The 13,729-nt window shown below is 53.9% G+C and overlaps 1 protein-coding gene across 1 annotated transcript; it reads right to left on the reverse strand.

Annotated features, from left to right (window-relative positions):
* Positions 1–12,935: 12,935 nt before the first annotated feature.
* TCIM (transcriptional and immune response regulator) lies at positions 12,936–13,256 on the reverse strand. The gene has a single exon (XM_009490975.1). It carries the CDS (start codon positions 13,254–13,256, stop codon positions 12,936–12,938), a length of 321 nt encoding a protein of 106 aa, XP_009489250.1.
* Positions 13,257–13,729: the final 473 nt, after the last annotated feature.

Consider the following 13,729-nt stretch of genomic DNA (forward strand, 5'->3'; position numbering starts at 1 on the left):
AGCTGAAGTATTTAGCATTGCCAGACCAAAGGCAAGGCAGTAACTGTAGGTTTTAGTTACTCGGTTATGTTACATCAGATTTTCAAGCTGGTTTTAGCGCAACTCGAGCAGTTCTGCAGCCACAGGAGGGCGGCACCACCGCGAGCTGTAAAAATGCTCTTTCCAGCTTGCCCAAACGGCTGGTTTTGTTATAAAATAAAACTGCTTAACAGGAAGAAAGGGGGGAATCCTGAAACCCGTCCGCAGCACTCAGGATGCACACGCAGGCTGCTTGACACAGGCCACGCTTCTGCAAAGCATCACCCGAGCCAGCTGGCCCCTTTTGGCCCCGCTCCCCGGCTTCTGCTGCCACATTTGGGGGTGCTGCGGGAGTTTCACAGTGCTGGCGTGAGCTGCTGCGCCCAGCGCTATTGCCAGGCGGGCAGCGGAGAGGAGGGGATTCACCGGTTCTTAAATGAACTGAAGGTGCTCGGCTGCGTTGGGGCTAAGTGAGGTGGCCAGACGCGGCTCCTGCCGACGGGCGCAGCAGAGCCGCGGTGTCGGGAGACCCCAGCAGCGGGACGAGCGCGTGGGGTGGGTGCGCGGGGGCGGCTGTGCATGGGGCGGCTCCCCCCGCCCCCCCCCGGCATGCAGGGGTGCAGGGCACCCTGCTGCAGACTCGGGGCCCTCCGGAGGTGTTACAGCACCTGGAGAGCGGCCCCGCTGACCCAGACACCACACAGATGTCTGGAGACTAATACCTTCAAGTGGCACTTCTGATCTAGGAATGTTACTGCTTTCACGCTCCCTCCTCTGTCCTGCCCGTGGGAGTCTATTGCACGCAGTGTATTTTCTCCATTTGGTCTGGAGTCTGTTGCACGCAGTGTATTTTCTCCATTTGGTCTCTCTTCCAGAGGTCCAGGACTTTCTCGAGTCCTACAGAGAAAAGTGGGAGTACCCACGCTCAAGGATTAAAATCTAAAATTGCTATTATTAGGAATTTGTTAGGTAAGGGACAGCAAAACCTCAGGATCTGATCCTGGATTTAGGCTTGGTCCCATGCCCAAAACTCGAATTACAAACTCAGACGAGAGGGTGCGAGGCAGGTAGAGCTGCGGGTGTTGCCCCAAACTGCAATAGAGAGGACCTCCGGCAAACCCGAGCAGCCCTTCTGGGCAGCCCCAAAAGCACAGGCAGCGCCACAGCGATGGCGTTCACCGACTGACAGCGTGCGAGCAGCAAGTCGCCTGTGCCAGCACCACGGCTCGTACCAGCGAAGCCTCCGCCGCTCAGCAGGTTGGGCTCTTGTTGCAATATGGAAACTTCCCTGCAGGGCCGTGGGAACCGGCGATGAGCCCGATGCCGAGGTTTGCCAGGTTATCCCCGGGTGACTTCGCTTCACCGGCAGAGCAGCCCCAGCAGCAGTCCCGGAGACGCTCGTAGCCTTTCCGCTCCTCAGCAGGCTGTGTGGGCTGCGTTAGGAGCATGAATCCAGGGGAAAATGTTAATTAGTTTTCAAACCAAGATTTGTCCCGCTAAATTAGTTTTTGAGTGTCAAAGGAAGGTCAAAACCCATGAAGTGATCTAGCAGAAGAGAGAGCTGTTTCCTCTGAGGGCTGAAGGGGCTAGAAAGCCAATGGCATTTAGGGACAGCTATTTCTGGGACCTTTCCACGGTCAATGTTTACTGCAGGGGACTTGGGACACTCTGACTTAACACGCTATTCGTATGAGAAAAGCATTTTCAGTTTTAAATACCTTTTGTGGAGGGGGAATCATTTAAATTGCTGGCTGTTTTGGTTGTGTGTTTACAGCAGCTTGAAAAATAATTGAAGGCGAAAACTCGTGCAGCGGGCGCAGAGATCCTGGTGGTCTGAGAAGCTGGGTCCCGTTTGCGGATTGCCTCGTGGCGCAGCTATCGCGGTGCTAGCAGGGGCTCAAGGACGCCCCAGCAGCGGCAGAGGAACCCACAGGGATGGGCTTAGAGGTATTCATGCAAAGTGCTCCGGCTTTACGTCCGTAGTGTAAATGATAAATGACATAAACGATATGAAAATGTGGAATTGCTGGCCAGGTGCTGTTGTGCTCTGCAGCTCGCAGTACTCAGCTGATGTTTAGCCTGAATTCCTGTTCAGGTAAATGGGACTCTGCCTGCAAAAGGGGTGTGGAAGGGTAAGTCCAGGCCAGTACAGATTCAGTGATATTTTTCTCAGCTAAAGTAATTTCGGTTTGCTTAGTCAAAGCTCAGTCAGCCACAGAGCAAGGGCATCATTTCCTAAGAAGGCATGTTTGGTTAGTTTAAATAAGATGTTTCTGAGAAAGATCCCTGCAACAGCTCAGTTACGAGGGTTGCAGCGGCGAGGTCAAGAGCGCCTGTGCCTGTGGAAGCGCGGCCATCGTGGGAGGAAAGCAGCAGAGCCCCGGCTGCCCAGCCCTGCCTCCCCCCGGGGCCGGGGACTCGTGCGGGAGCACCCGGGAGAGCGGGAGGCTTCCACAGGGCACGGGGGGCAACGGCTCCAGGTCAAACTAAGAATTGGCATAAAGTGGCAAGGGGAAGCATTTGGGAGTCGGTAAACTGAACTAGCCAAACCCTGAAAAAACCCACACAAAATGGGAATTATTTTATTATTAGCTCTCCCCTGGCATTGATTCCTGCAGACTTTTATCTGAAGCTGCGTGGGAAGAGATCGTGCTGCAAATACAATTCCCATAGGATGGTGCTCTGAGTAATCAGTTTAAAGGCCTATGTTTGAACCATTTCTGAAGAAGGACCCAAACAAACCGATTACACAACGAATTGCAGAGAATACTGTTGCAACAGAGATTAACATGAACTGAGAGGATCACTTGACCCAAAATAGTACACAAAAGGATGAAATTCTTAATTCTGTAGTAAGCAAAACCTGCTATGCGTAGCTGAAAGCAGAAGGGAGGTTAAACCCAGCCTGTAAGCCAGCCTTCGCAGGCATGCAACGTGATTCAGCACTGGGAAGCTATTAAAATATATTAGGACATTGGTTTAAGTTCAAGTACTTCACTTTTTGTTTTTTAGATATTAAAGCTGTTTACATTCTTCAAAATGAAAGGGACTCAAAAGTAACAGCAAAGCTAAATGTCGCTCTGTAACAGCCACCCTCGGATCACCCCTGGGTTTTGTGCCAAAATAACCTGCGTTGCTGTGAGGTGGCTCTGGACTCTGCTCTGCCCTGTGACGGGGCGGGTGCGTGTGGCTCTGTGCATTAATTACAGGCAAAGAGCGGTAATTCCCCCTTTAAAGCAAGGAGAAGTGGCTTCCTCGCCCCCCGTGCCGGGGAATGGCATCAGGCCAGAGGCGGTGGGAGGTTTCCCAAACCGGTGCTGCCACAAGCTGCCCGCTGCAGCCGGCACCGGGAGCCACTCCTCGCTGCCGGGAATTAATGGGGCTCTTCATTGAGCTCAATTATTGCGCATCCACCTGAGAAGCTGTAAAGAATAGAACAGTAAATCTTACAATCAAATATTAAATTATACCTAATTTATTTACTTATGGCAAACTGTAAGCCCTGCAGTCAAGCGTGTAAAGGTTTCCAACACAAGCGCTCCTGGGAGCGAGGGGACGAGCCAGGCAACGCGCCGGGAGGGGTTCGCTGAGGCTGGGTCCGAGGCGGGGCGCAGGCAGGGATTAACCGCGGTAAACCTGGGGTCTCCCGGCTGCAGAGACCGAAGCAGCGCAGCCCCTGCGTGCAGCCCCTGCGTGCAGCCCCTGTGTGCAGCCTCGGCCAGGCAGACGAGCAGCGGGCAGCTTGCCCTCTGCTCCTGCGTGCTGCAGAGTTTCGCTGCCTTAGGCTTACCTGCTCCCACCCGTGGCGTGGGAGGAAGGAGCTTGTCGAGCCTCCCCTCTGCCCTCCAGAGCTGGCCCCGCACTTGTGCCTGGCTGCTCGTGGCCTGCCTAAAAATCAGAAGCAGTGGCTTTGCCTGATCAGTGACCAGTGGCCAGCGAAACTGGCTGTAATCCTGCGGGAGCTCTGAGAGCCGAGTCCCGGCGCTGCGTGGTGCGTGCCCACGCAAAGCCTGGCTGCAGGCATGGCCTCGCTGAAGCAGAATAAACTTTCTGCGTCCCGACACCCATGCCGCAGCGTGCAGCTCCCGCATCTGCAGTGTGGCTGCTGCGCACTGGAAAGGCAGCGTGGGCTAGAGTGTCGCTCCATTGCATGCTTGCTCTTTATCATGTATGTGGTTTTGCAGGGCCTGTAATTTGGCTGAGTATATGACTGAATTGCTATAAGAAAAATATAGCAGGGTGTCCTGGTTTCAGCTGGGATAGAGTTAATTTTCTCCCTAGTAGCAGGCACAGTGCTGTGGTTTGGATTTAGGATGAGAAGAATGCTGATAACACGCTGATGGTTTAGTTGTTGCTCAGCACTGCTTATGCCAGGCAAGGACTTTTCAGCTTCCCAGGCTCTGCCAGGGGCACAAGAAGCTGGGAGGGGGCACAGCCAGAAGAGTTGATCCCAACTGCCCCAAGGGCCATTCCATACCATACGGCGTCATGGGCAGTATGGAAACTGGGGGGGTTGGCCGGGGAGCAGCGATCGCTGCTCGGGAACTGGCTGGGCATCGGTCGGCGGGTGGTGAGCAATTGCATTGTGCATCGCTTGCTCTGTATATTGTTATTATTATAGTATCGTTACTATTATCATTACTATTTTACTTTATTTCAATTATTAACCTGTTCTTATCTCACCCCAGGAGTGTTTCTCACTCTCACTCCTCCAATTCTCTCCCCCATCCCAGCGGGGCAGGGGCAGTGGGCGATGGCTGCGTGGTGCTGAGCTGCTGCCTGGGGCTGAGCCACGACACAGGGAGAAAATTGAAAAGGTTTAGCTTTAATGGACAGGAAATAAATATGTATCGGTTCATGCAGGCCGATGGAAACAGGCTGTTCAAATGTCCCAATCTGCGTATGAATTGCTTAGGTGCTTGTTGCTTCGTGCAGGGCAGCCTCTGCAGCGGGGATCGAGCTCGCAGGGACACACCGGCCTGCACGGCTGGGAATGGCTGTCGATGGGTGGCAACCGCAAGGAAGAGCGGAACAGGGAGGGGGCCTGCAGTGCCGCAGCAAGCAGAAATGCACCTACAGCTTTTTGTCTGCAAGGATCATGGGGGAGTTGGTTCAAGGTAGCACGGGTCTTTATTTTCCATCTTACCTGCGGATAATTCATTTCAGAAAGCAGATACTGTTTTATTCACTTTCCTAGCAAAAAGCTATTTTATTTTTTGGCCAGTTAGCCAGGGAAAACCTGGTCCTTGACTTTGATAAATATCTCTCCACCATTATATAATGCATTTTTGCATTCTTTTTATTGCAGCTAAAACACTCAGTATTTAGGAGGAGGCTTATTGTTTCAATCAGGATAAAACCAGCATATGTTTGGCAGCGCTTTCTGCAGAATATATTCAAGGTTTTTACTTCTGTACAAAATCCTTCAAGTTGCCTGTATTTTTTCCATAGGCTTCACTCGGGTCAAGATTTCGATATGCCTTTGAACTGTCGGTTTGTCCTTGAACTCTCTGGCAGCCCTGTGCAGTCATTCTGCAAATGGGCTCAGAAAATGACACTCGGGTGAGGGTGGTGGGACGTAAATCAGAGCCTCCCAAAAAGTTTGGCATAGGCAAAAAGGGTCTGATGGCTCACCAGCACATTTGTGAAATGATAAATTGCGTCTCCTACCTTACAGTTGAGAGAGAGGGAGGGAAGAAAACGCGTCTGGATTAGAACTTTTTTACCATTCAGGATGGCAGGTGAATTTTAAATAGAAACCCAAATGGAGAATACATCCAACCTGGGAAGCATAATTTGATGATTTTCTCCTGCCTTTCAGTTATGCAATGTCAAAGCAGAACAGTAGCACGTGGGGAAAGTACCTTGAGTCGCATCAAGGTATTGTGAGATGTTTGTATGCCAGTTTTTGCCTACTTCCTTGAGGCATGAAAGCACCTTTACTTTGCAAAGACAATGGAAATCCACTTTTTCTTCTGTATGGACATTTAAAAAAATTGCATTGTTCTCCGATGTTGTGGGAGAGCCGGAGAAATTGGAGCAGCCGTCCGGTCGGGTGCATTTCCGGGGAGGGTGCCATGCGCCGCCGGAGGCTGGAGCCCTGCCCGGGCTGCAGAGTCACGAAAGCCGGCCCGTGAGCCACGGTGCTGGGACCTGCTCCTGCTCGCAGGCACTGGAACACCGAGCCGTGGCGTGGCCGGTGCCTGCAAAAGGGACGTCCCCTCCCTGGGCGAGAGCCGGGTGCATCTGTGCTACCCCAGGCATGTGGGACGTCTCTGACTGCTGGGGTAAGGACAGGCAGGTCGGCGTGGGGCTGGGGCAGCCGCGGGACCCCAAGCACCGCTGAACCCCCACCCTCGGGGCAGCTCTGGAAAGAGCTCTGCCTTGGGCTGGGCAGGCTGGGGGACCTTTCAGGCCCCATGTTCCCCCCGAAAAACTTCACTGCTGCATCCTCTCAGCCCCTTCTGAGCGTTCACATAGCTTCTCGATACCATGGGGAATATCTTCCCCTGGAGCGACGGGGTGCTGGCCCCAGGGGCAGACCCCAGCTTGGTCTGGCAGCACGACGCCCCGCGGGAGGGCGGCAGGAAGCAGGCAGGGCTCGGCAGGACCAGCACAGCTGTGCAGGCAGCGCCGAGGAGCGGCTCCGCATTGTTTCCAGCCGGGTGTTTTGGGAACCGCTCGCTTTCGCATGAGTCAGTGAGCACCCCCGGCCCCAGGGCCTGTGCTCCGTCATTCAGAGGAAGCAGGTTTTCCACGGAGGAGGATGCGGTGCTGAGTCCCAACTGTTGCTCAGTTACCGGAGCCTCCACTCGCCCTGATGATGCTCCCTGCGTGTGGGCGTCTGGACGAGCTGGAGTCTGGGCGCTGACGGCTGCCTGGCTCAGCTCTGATTCACCGCCCAGACCCCCCTGCCTGCTGCGGCATGCGAGGGAGCCCACGGGCTCCTCAGTGCCAGCCCTCCCGCTTCGACCTTGCCGTGTCCTGCTGGAGAGCCCTCCTGAGCCCCTGCGCAGAGCCCAGAGCAGATCAACGTCACGAACTCATCCTGTAGGAGATGGCATTTTGGTTTTGATGCTGTAGGAGTGTCTCGGTACCTTGAATCCCTCGCAAGTGGTGGCTTCTGAAGTGCTTACTGTTGGGTAGGGGTGATGTCACTGCTTACCACAGCAGAGCGCGACATCATGCCGTGCCATGTGCACCAATTCGCTGTACAGCCTAATGGAAATAAGGGGTTTTTTCAGAGCTGTCTATTATTTTTGTGGTCGTAGCCTAACCTTTATTTTTTAGCAAAGATATATAGCAACTGTGCCATCTCCCGTTGGCGACAGTATTTTGGAGGCTTTTCTTCTCATAAATAGCCTTGTCTATCACTTCAAAGTGACACTGTAGCATCATTTTGCTGCACGTGAGGCAGTCATGCTTTGAAACCCCAGACCAGCTCTTCTCCGTGAAAGCCATAGTAACCTAACCATAAATCTCACTGCTTTACAGCTCTTCACGCACGTTTAACACGCTTTGTAGTGGAGGCTTTACTTCTGCAGCCACAGATGAAATACGCTTCATCCGTGCCTTTCTCTGCGAGCAGGGGTCCTGCCCTACGCCGTACCCTCTGCCGCTGAGCCGGGTTTGCGCACCTGGGCACCGTGGCACCCGCGCTCCTCCTTTCTGGGGGGGGCTGGCCGGGTCCGTCTGCCCACTTGCAAGGCTGGGCCACCTCCGTCCCAGCCACTACCCATCCCTGCGCCTTCCCAGGCTCCTGTGGCAGGGAGGCGTTTCCCCCAAGCCCTTCATGGGTGGGTGGTGTGCCTTGGTACTGCACCGAAGCCGGTTGGGTCTGGCACTAGCTTGGCATCGTTCCTGCTGAAGTTTAGTCATGCAAGCAGAAAAGTCTTTTTTCTTCCTGCTCACAGCCTGTCGCTCCGGAGCAGAACTGCTGCCAGCCTCCAGTTCCTCCCCTTGTGCCGTCTGGGGGACGGGTGGGTGGGCAGGCAGGGGAGGGGGTGGCTTTTGCTTTGCCCTGGGCGAGCGAACACCTCGTGCTCAGGTGCTTGCCTGTGGGTACCGGCTTCCCTGGGTGCACCCGGGGTGCTGAACTGCCTGTTTGCAAAGGAGAGTCTGTACCTTCGGGCGAAACAGATGTGCAGTTCAGCTGAACAGTCAATTTTTAACTCGCCCCATTGCTCAATGGTGTGGAAGGGAAACTTGCCCAGGAGGTGTTGAAGATTGGAGCACCCTGTCCATCCGCACACAAACAGTGCCGTGTGAGGTCTGGCCCAGCTCCGCTTTGGACTCTGCTCATGTTGTGTATATTTGATTTCACCAGAAATTAGAAGGTCACAGTACTGGGTGTTCAGACCCTGGGGAACATCCCCACCTCCTTCTGAACACAGCGGTCAGGCTGAGCTGCACTGTTGACTTGTTCCAACCCCATCTTCCCACCATCAGGATGGTTGCAAGAGTAGTTTTTTGGAGAGATGGGGATGGATGTCTGATGGGGGGACAGATCGTGGGACCTCTGCGCTGCCTGCCGTAACTGACCCCCTCTTTGCTCTGAGCTGTTTCTTTCTGGTGCCCTGTGAGCTGCTCCCCACCTTCCCCAGTCTGTCAAACCAGAGCTTGTGTGAAAAAGGCTTCTGCTCGTTTTCTGTCCCAGCCTTCCACGGCTTCTCCCCAGCTGCCTGCAGCAGGGAGCCCACCGGCGCGCTCCTGGGCACGGCCGCTCGAGCTGGGGGGGCACACACCCCCCTCCGCTGTACGCCCATCTATGGCAGAGCATTAGAACAGCTAGATAAAATTAGCTGTTCGGACGCATGTTCCTCAGGATGCCGGGACAGAGGGACACCCAGTACAGCCAGTTTGACTCATGAAGAAGAATTAATGGAAACACCCGGCTCCTGGAGGGAGGAAATACCTTGAACAGCCTTTTCCTCTGTTTGTTGCATGGGGAGGCTGACAATGGGCTCCGCGTCTGGCAGGAGCGCTGCCGGGCCGCCTCATGAATGCAGCCCGCGCGCGCCGACAGACACCGAGTCTGCGGCACCGAGCGCTCAGGAAGGGCCCGGCACAATGCGGGTGACCTGCCCTCCTGCGCCTCTTCTGCACAGATCCTGGCAGGACGGCGGAGCAGAGCGCGGGGAGGGCACTGCTACCCGCGGGGCTTTGCTGGGCTGTACCCCTGCGAGCACACAGGCTGCCGCCAGCGCCGGACTGCCAGGGTCCGGCTCCGGGTGCTCTGAACCATCCGTTGTGCGGCCCTGGTTGCAGGGAAGGCAGAGTGTGAGGAGCCTGCAATGGCTGGACATCTGTACCTCAAACTCTTGTTGACAAATGTTTCATATCAATGAATTGCAATTTATCCTGAGCCTGCTGCGAGACGCACTGCTGTTCACGGAGCACAAACCTGCCAAAATGGCACACAGGCTGCAACCAAGTAAAATTGCCTTTTTCCACTGTAAAAATCCAATAAACACATAACTTTTTTGTAAGCAGCCTTTATTTATCAGGGATGCCACTTGGGCCAATAATTTAAATGTAATGAGACAAGAGGGAATAGAAGGTCCCTAAGTCACAGGATCTTGTCGATAATGTTATGCAAATCTTTGTGAGCAGGAATGTCTGGGCAATTGTAGGACGTGCCAGCAGCAACTGCTTCAGCTGGTGTTGCTTTCAGTCTGCCGCAATCATGGCTTCCTTCAGATTCACTTTCTAGGAGGAAAGAAAGTAGCAGATGATGCATCGGGCTCCCCTGATTGTTGGTAACATTGGGCTGGGCGTGGATATGAGGAGTCAGAGGCACTGTAGCACAAGTCAGGGTGCTGCAGTCCTGATATGGGTGCGTGCGGCAGTCCCCATATGGGTGCGTGCTGCAGTCCCGATATGGGTGCATGCTGCAGTCCTGATATGGGTGCATGCTGCAATCCTGATATGGGTGCGTGCTGCAGCCCAGGCATGGGGACGTCTCTGTCCGGGGAAAACGGGCGGCTGCAGCCCTGCGCAGGACCATCACCCCCTTGCAGACCTGTGCCTCGTGGTGGGCAGGTTCTGGACGCGTGCTTTAATTGCGGCTATCAGTGTGAGGGGCCACGGGTTCTGCTGGTGCTCTGCCCGTGTCTTGCAGCACCAGCACCCTTGTGCGCGTCCTGCTGTCGGCCGCCTCTCCCCAAGCCGCACGGGCTGCCAAAGCATCTGTCCTTCCCTCAGCACGCCTTGGCCCGCTGGGAGCTGGGTGCGTGGTTTGGCACTGGGGGCCAAGAGGCGGCGAGGCCGTGACAAACCCAGAGCTGGCCCTGGCACAGGAGGTGCCCTGTGGAAAGCTCGACGGCCTGGGGCAGGGGAGAACAAAGTCCCAGCAGCGCAGCCAGGGAACTGGAAAGCAGCAGGACGGGATAAAGCTCATTTGGTACCCACGGGGGCATTTCTGAGAGCATCCTCTTGCGGCAGGGTTGTCGGGGTCCCATCGTATAACACACCCCAGAGGCAGATGGATTTGGTGTCTTTGAGTGTTTGTAACACAAGAAATGGCTCTGATGGGAAAACCTGCCGGAGCGGGAGGGAAGAAGCTGCATCCCAAATGCCTGGCGCGGCGCAGCGGAGGGACGGCACGGCAGTGTCCTGTGCCACGGGCGGCCGCTCAAGGGCCCCATTTGGCCTTTTTTGGAAACAGCTGTTTGAGGCACTTCGTGTCACTGCGGAGGGTTTTGTGGGGACATGTCACGAGGTGGTGAAACAGCTGAGCTGCACTGGAACAGGTTGAATGCCAGAAAACTGGCAACCGCCTCTGGAGCAAATCCCACACTGAGGCAGGTTTTTCTGAGTGAGGGCAGTTCTGAAAAGAAATTTTTTCTTTCAAAAAGGTCCGTCCCGAACCAGGCGTGACCCCAGCTCCCTCTAGTCTTCCTGGGAGGAGGGACCACCGTGCATCACCCCTCCCCTGCCCCAGTGAGGTCCCTGTAGCGGACGCTGAGCATGGGAGTGATGGGAGCGCAGGGCGCTGAGCGTGGCAGCGATGGGCGCGCAGGGCGCTGAGCGTGGCAGTGATGGGAGCGCAGGGCAGCGGTGCCCGGAGGTGCTCTCCTGCCGCCGTCCCGGCCTCTTGCCCTCCAGGCCGCGGTGAAGGCTGCAGACCCTTCTCCCACCTCCTGCTTTCGGGAGGCCGGTGCCGTGCTGCACAGCCCCAGGGATGCTCGGGGGAGCCGGCATGGCTCCGCACGCCGTGCATTGCGTTCCCAAGCGTGGTGCTCTCCGGGAATGCTTGGATAAGCTTCATCATGCTATAAATAATTACAATTATGCATCTCTTAAGTAATTTAAAGGATTACTTCTAGTCTCCCTGACTTATAGGCAATTTGGAGTTTTTACTGTAGGCAAAAAACCCTGTTGCTGGTCTATCATTCTTCTGAATTGTTTTATCTTTGTTGCTCTAAGCAGAGTCATGGGAATGTTTTTTTCTAAACGAGCAGGTTATTAGAGGACATACCTATAAATAACTAGTCTTGGCTATTTTTAAGTATTTTCAACATACTCTATCATGATGGTATGGCATAACCTGCAGAAAAACCGAGTCCAGTTCCACTGCCAAAGCATTCATAACTCACTTCTGTTTCTTTGGATGATAGGGAGCCAAGTCTGAGTTCTCGGTCTGCTTTGCAGGAATGCAAAGAGCCTGAAGGACCGCACTGCTTGCTCTGGCTCAGAACGGGTCGTTTTCTAAACCGATTTTTCTGTTACACTATTGCAAAAGATATAATTCTACTTCATTATATAGAGGAAGCTAACCGTTGAGTCTGATTTACAATTAAATTTCTAGGGATACCAGAGTTGTCACAGCAACCGGGGGTCAAACTCTGGTGCTGCTGGAGGGGATGGCGGGAGTGCAGGGGAGCCAGGGGCTGCTGCAGACTCTAAGAACAGGCTGCCAAATCGACACTTGGGAATTAAGGAGAGGTGCAGGGAGTCTGCTCTTAAAACAGAAGCTATATGAAATGACCAAAAAGGTATAACCGCACTCCTGCAGGAGAATTGAGCATTTCAGACAAGAGAAATTGTATTTACTTCATAATTTATTAAATTTCAGATCGCCATATGCAATAAATTATAGTCGATATAATAATAACGTCATCATAAAATATTACCATGAAGGATTTGTCTAATAGCTATAGTAATCTATACAAATAAGAACTGTAGCTATGATATTTACATTATTAGTGTTAATGGGAAGTGAACAAAATATTAAGGAACTTCACAGTAAATTCAGGGAAATATGTCATTATTATTGCTTCTGTGCAAACAATTTATACTGCGCACACACAGCTTGAGAAAGAAAAGGTACAGTTGCATAGTGCGTCTCGAAAGCAAATGCATTCCCTGAAGGTTGAACTTACTGCACCCACACGGTGCACTTCCGTGCATTTTAACAAATGCAAAGTGATCCATGATCAGTAGCTGATCAGTCTCTAGAACCTCCCTCCTAGCCCCCAGCAGCGAGGCTTAGCAAGGGCTCAGCCTTTAAAGAAACAAGTTTGAAAAGGCAAAGCACACAGTGAAGTCAGTGAACACTGAGTCCATTGGAAAGTCTGGAGTCGCGCCGGGTGCGGGGTCCCCCCACGGCTCGGTCCCACGGCTGCCTGGAGGAGCCTGGCTGCCTCCCGCCGGGAGCTGCCCTCCCGGGAGGCTCTGGCCGTCACGCTGCCGTCCGCACCGATGCCGCCGTCCACACCGATGCCGCCGCCCGCAGCGATGCTGCCGTCGGCGCTGCGGGTTGCTGCGTGCTGCGTGGGGCTGAAGCCCTGCGGGCAGTCTGTCAGGTCCGCCGGCCCGCCAGGCGCTCGGGGCAGCGGAGCGCGCCGTGTGCGGTAGGAGGTCACAGACAGTCCCATCCTGAAATGTTCTCCTCCACTTCTGCTCCCTTTGCCGGTTCAGTGAACTTTAATGAAGTATTTCCGAAATGTCAGGAACTGGAGCAGCTTGTCTTTTCGCCTCTGCTTTAGCGCCATTAGCGCTCTCGTTTTCTCCTCCAAGTCCTGGTCGGTGGCGAGGATTATCTTGGCTCTTTCCTCTGCCTTCTTGTCCCCGGAGTTTTTGAAGAGTTTCTGTAGGGACTCTTCATTGATGCTTTCAAAGATGTTGGCCACGGCTTTCTTGCGCAGGGCTGTGTCAAAGCGGTAGCCGTGGACCGAGGGGCTCACGCGCAGGGATGTGGACATGGCTGGAGTTTTGTAGCTTCTCTTTGCTTTCATCTATGTGGGGTGCTGCCGGCTTTGCCCTCGGGTCCAGTCAGAGGGATCGGTGCTGTGCTGGCTCCCAGGACTGGTATTTAAAGGCAGTCTGGAGAAAAAAACGGCGGGCTCAAGTTACAGCGATGAGATCACGCTGATGTCAATGCTGCATAGTCATAGGCGAGTTTAACAGTTACGCTGCCAACTTTCCTCTGCCGTGCAGCGGAGACGAAAAGGTTTCTGTGTTTCTGCGATGGGCATGGTTTTTCTTTGACCTGCTGCAGAACAGGCTTCACACAACTTCAGATACCGCTATGGGACTTTGAGCTAGCACAGCTCAAACTCTCCTCCTGGCCTGTTGCTGCCTGTGGAAAAGCTCTGCGTTCAGAAGATATAATATATAATATAATAAAATATAATAAACAGTTAAAAGTCCAGGTGGGAACTATTGCAATACTAGCAAGAGGTGTTAGCTGCGAGCCTGTGCACGCAGA

The sequence above is a fragment of the Pelecanus crispus genome, chromosome 21, assembly GCF_030463565.1.
Source record: "Pelecanus crispus isolate bPelCri1 chromosome 21, bPelCri1.pri, whole genome shotgun sequence".
Classification (NCBI taxonomy): Eukaryota; Metazoa; Chordata; class Aves; order Pelecaniformes; family Pelecanidae; genus Pelecanus; species Pelecanus crispus.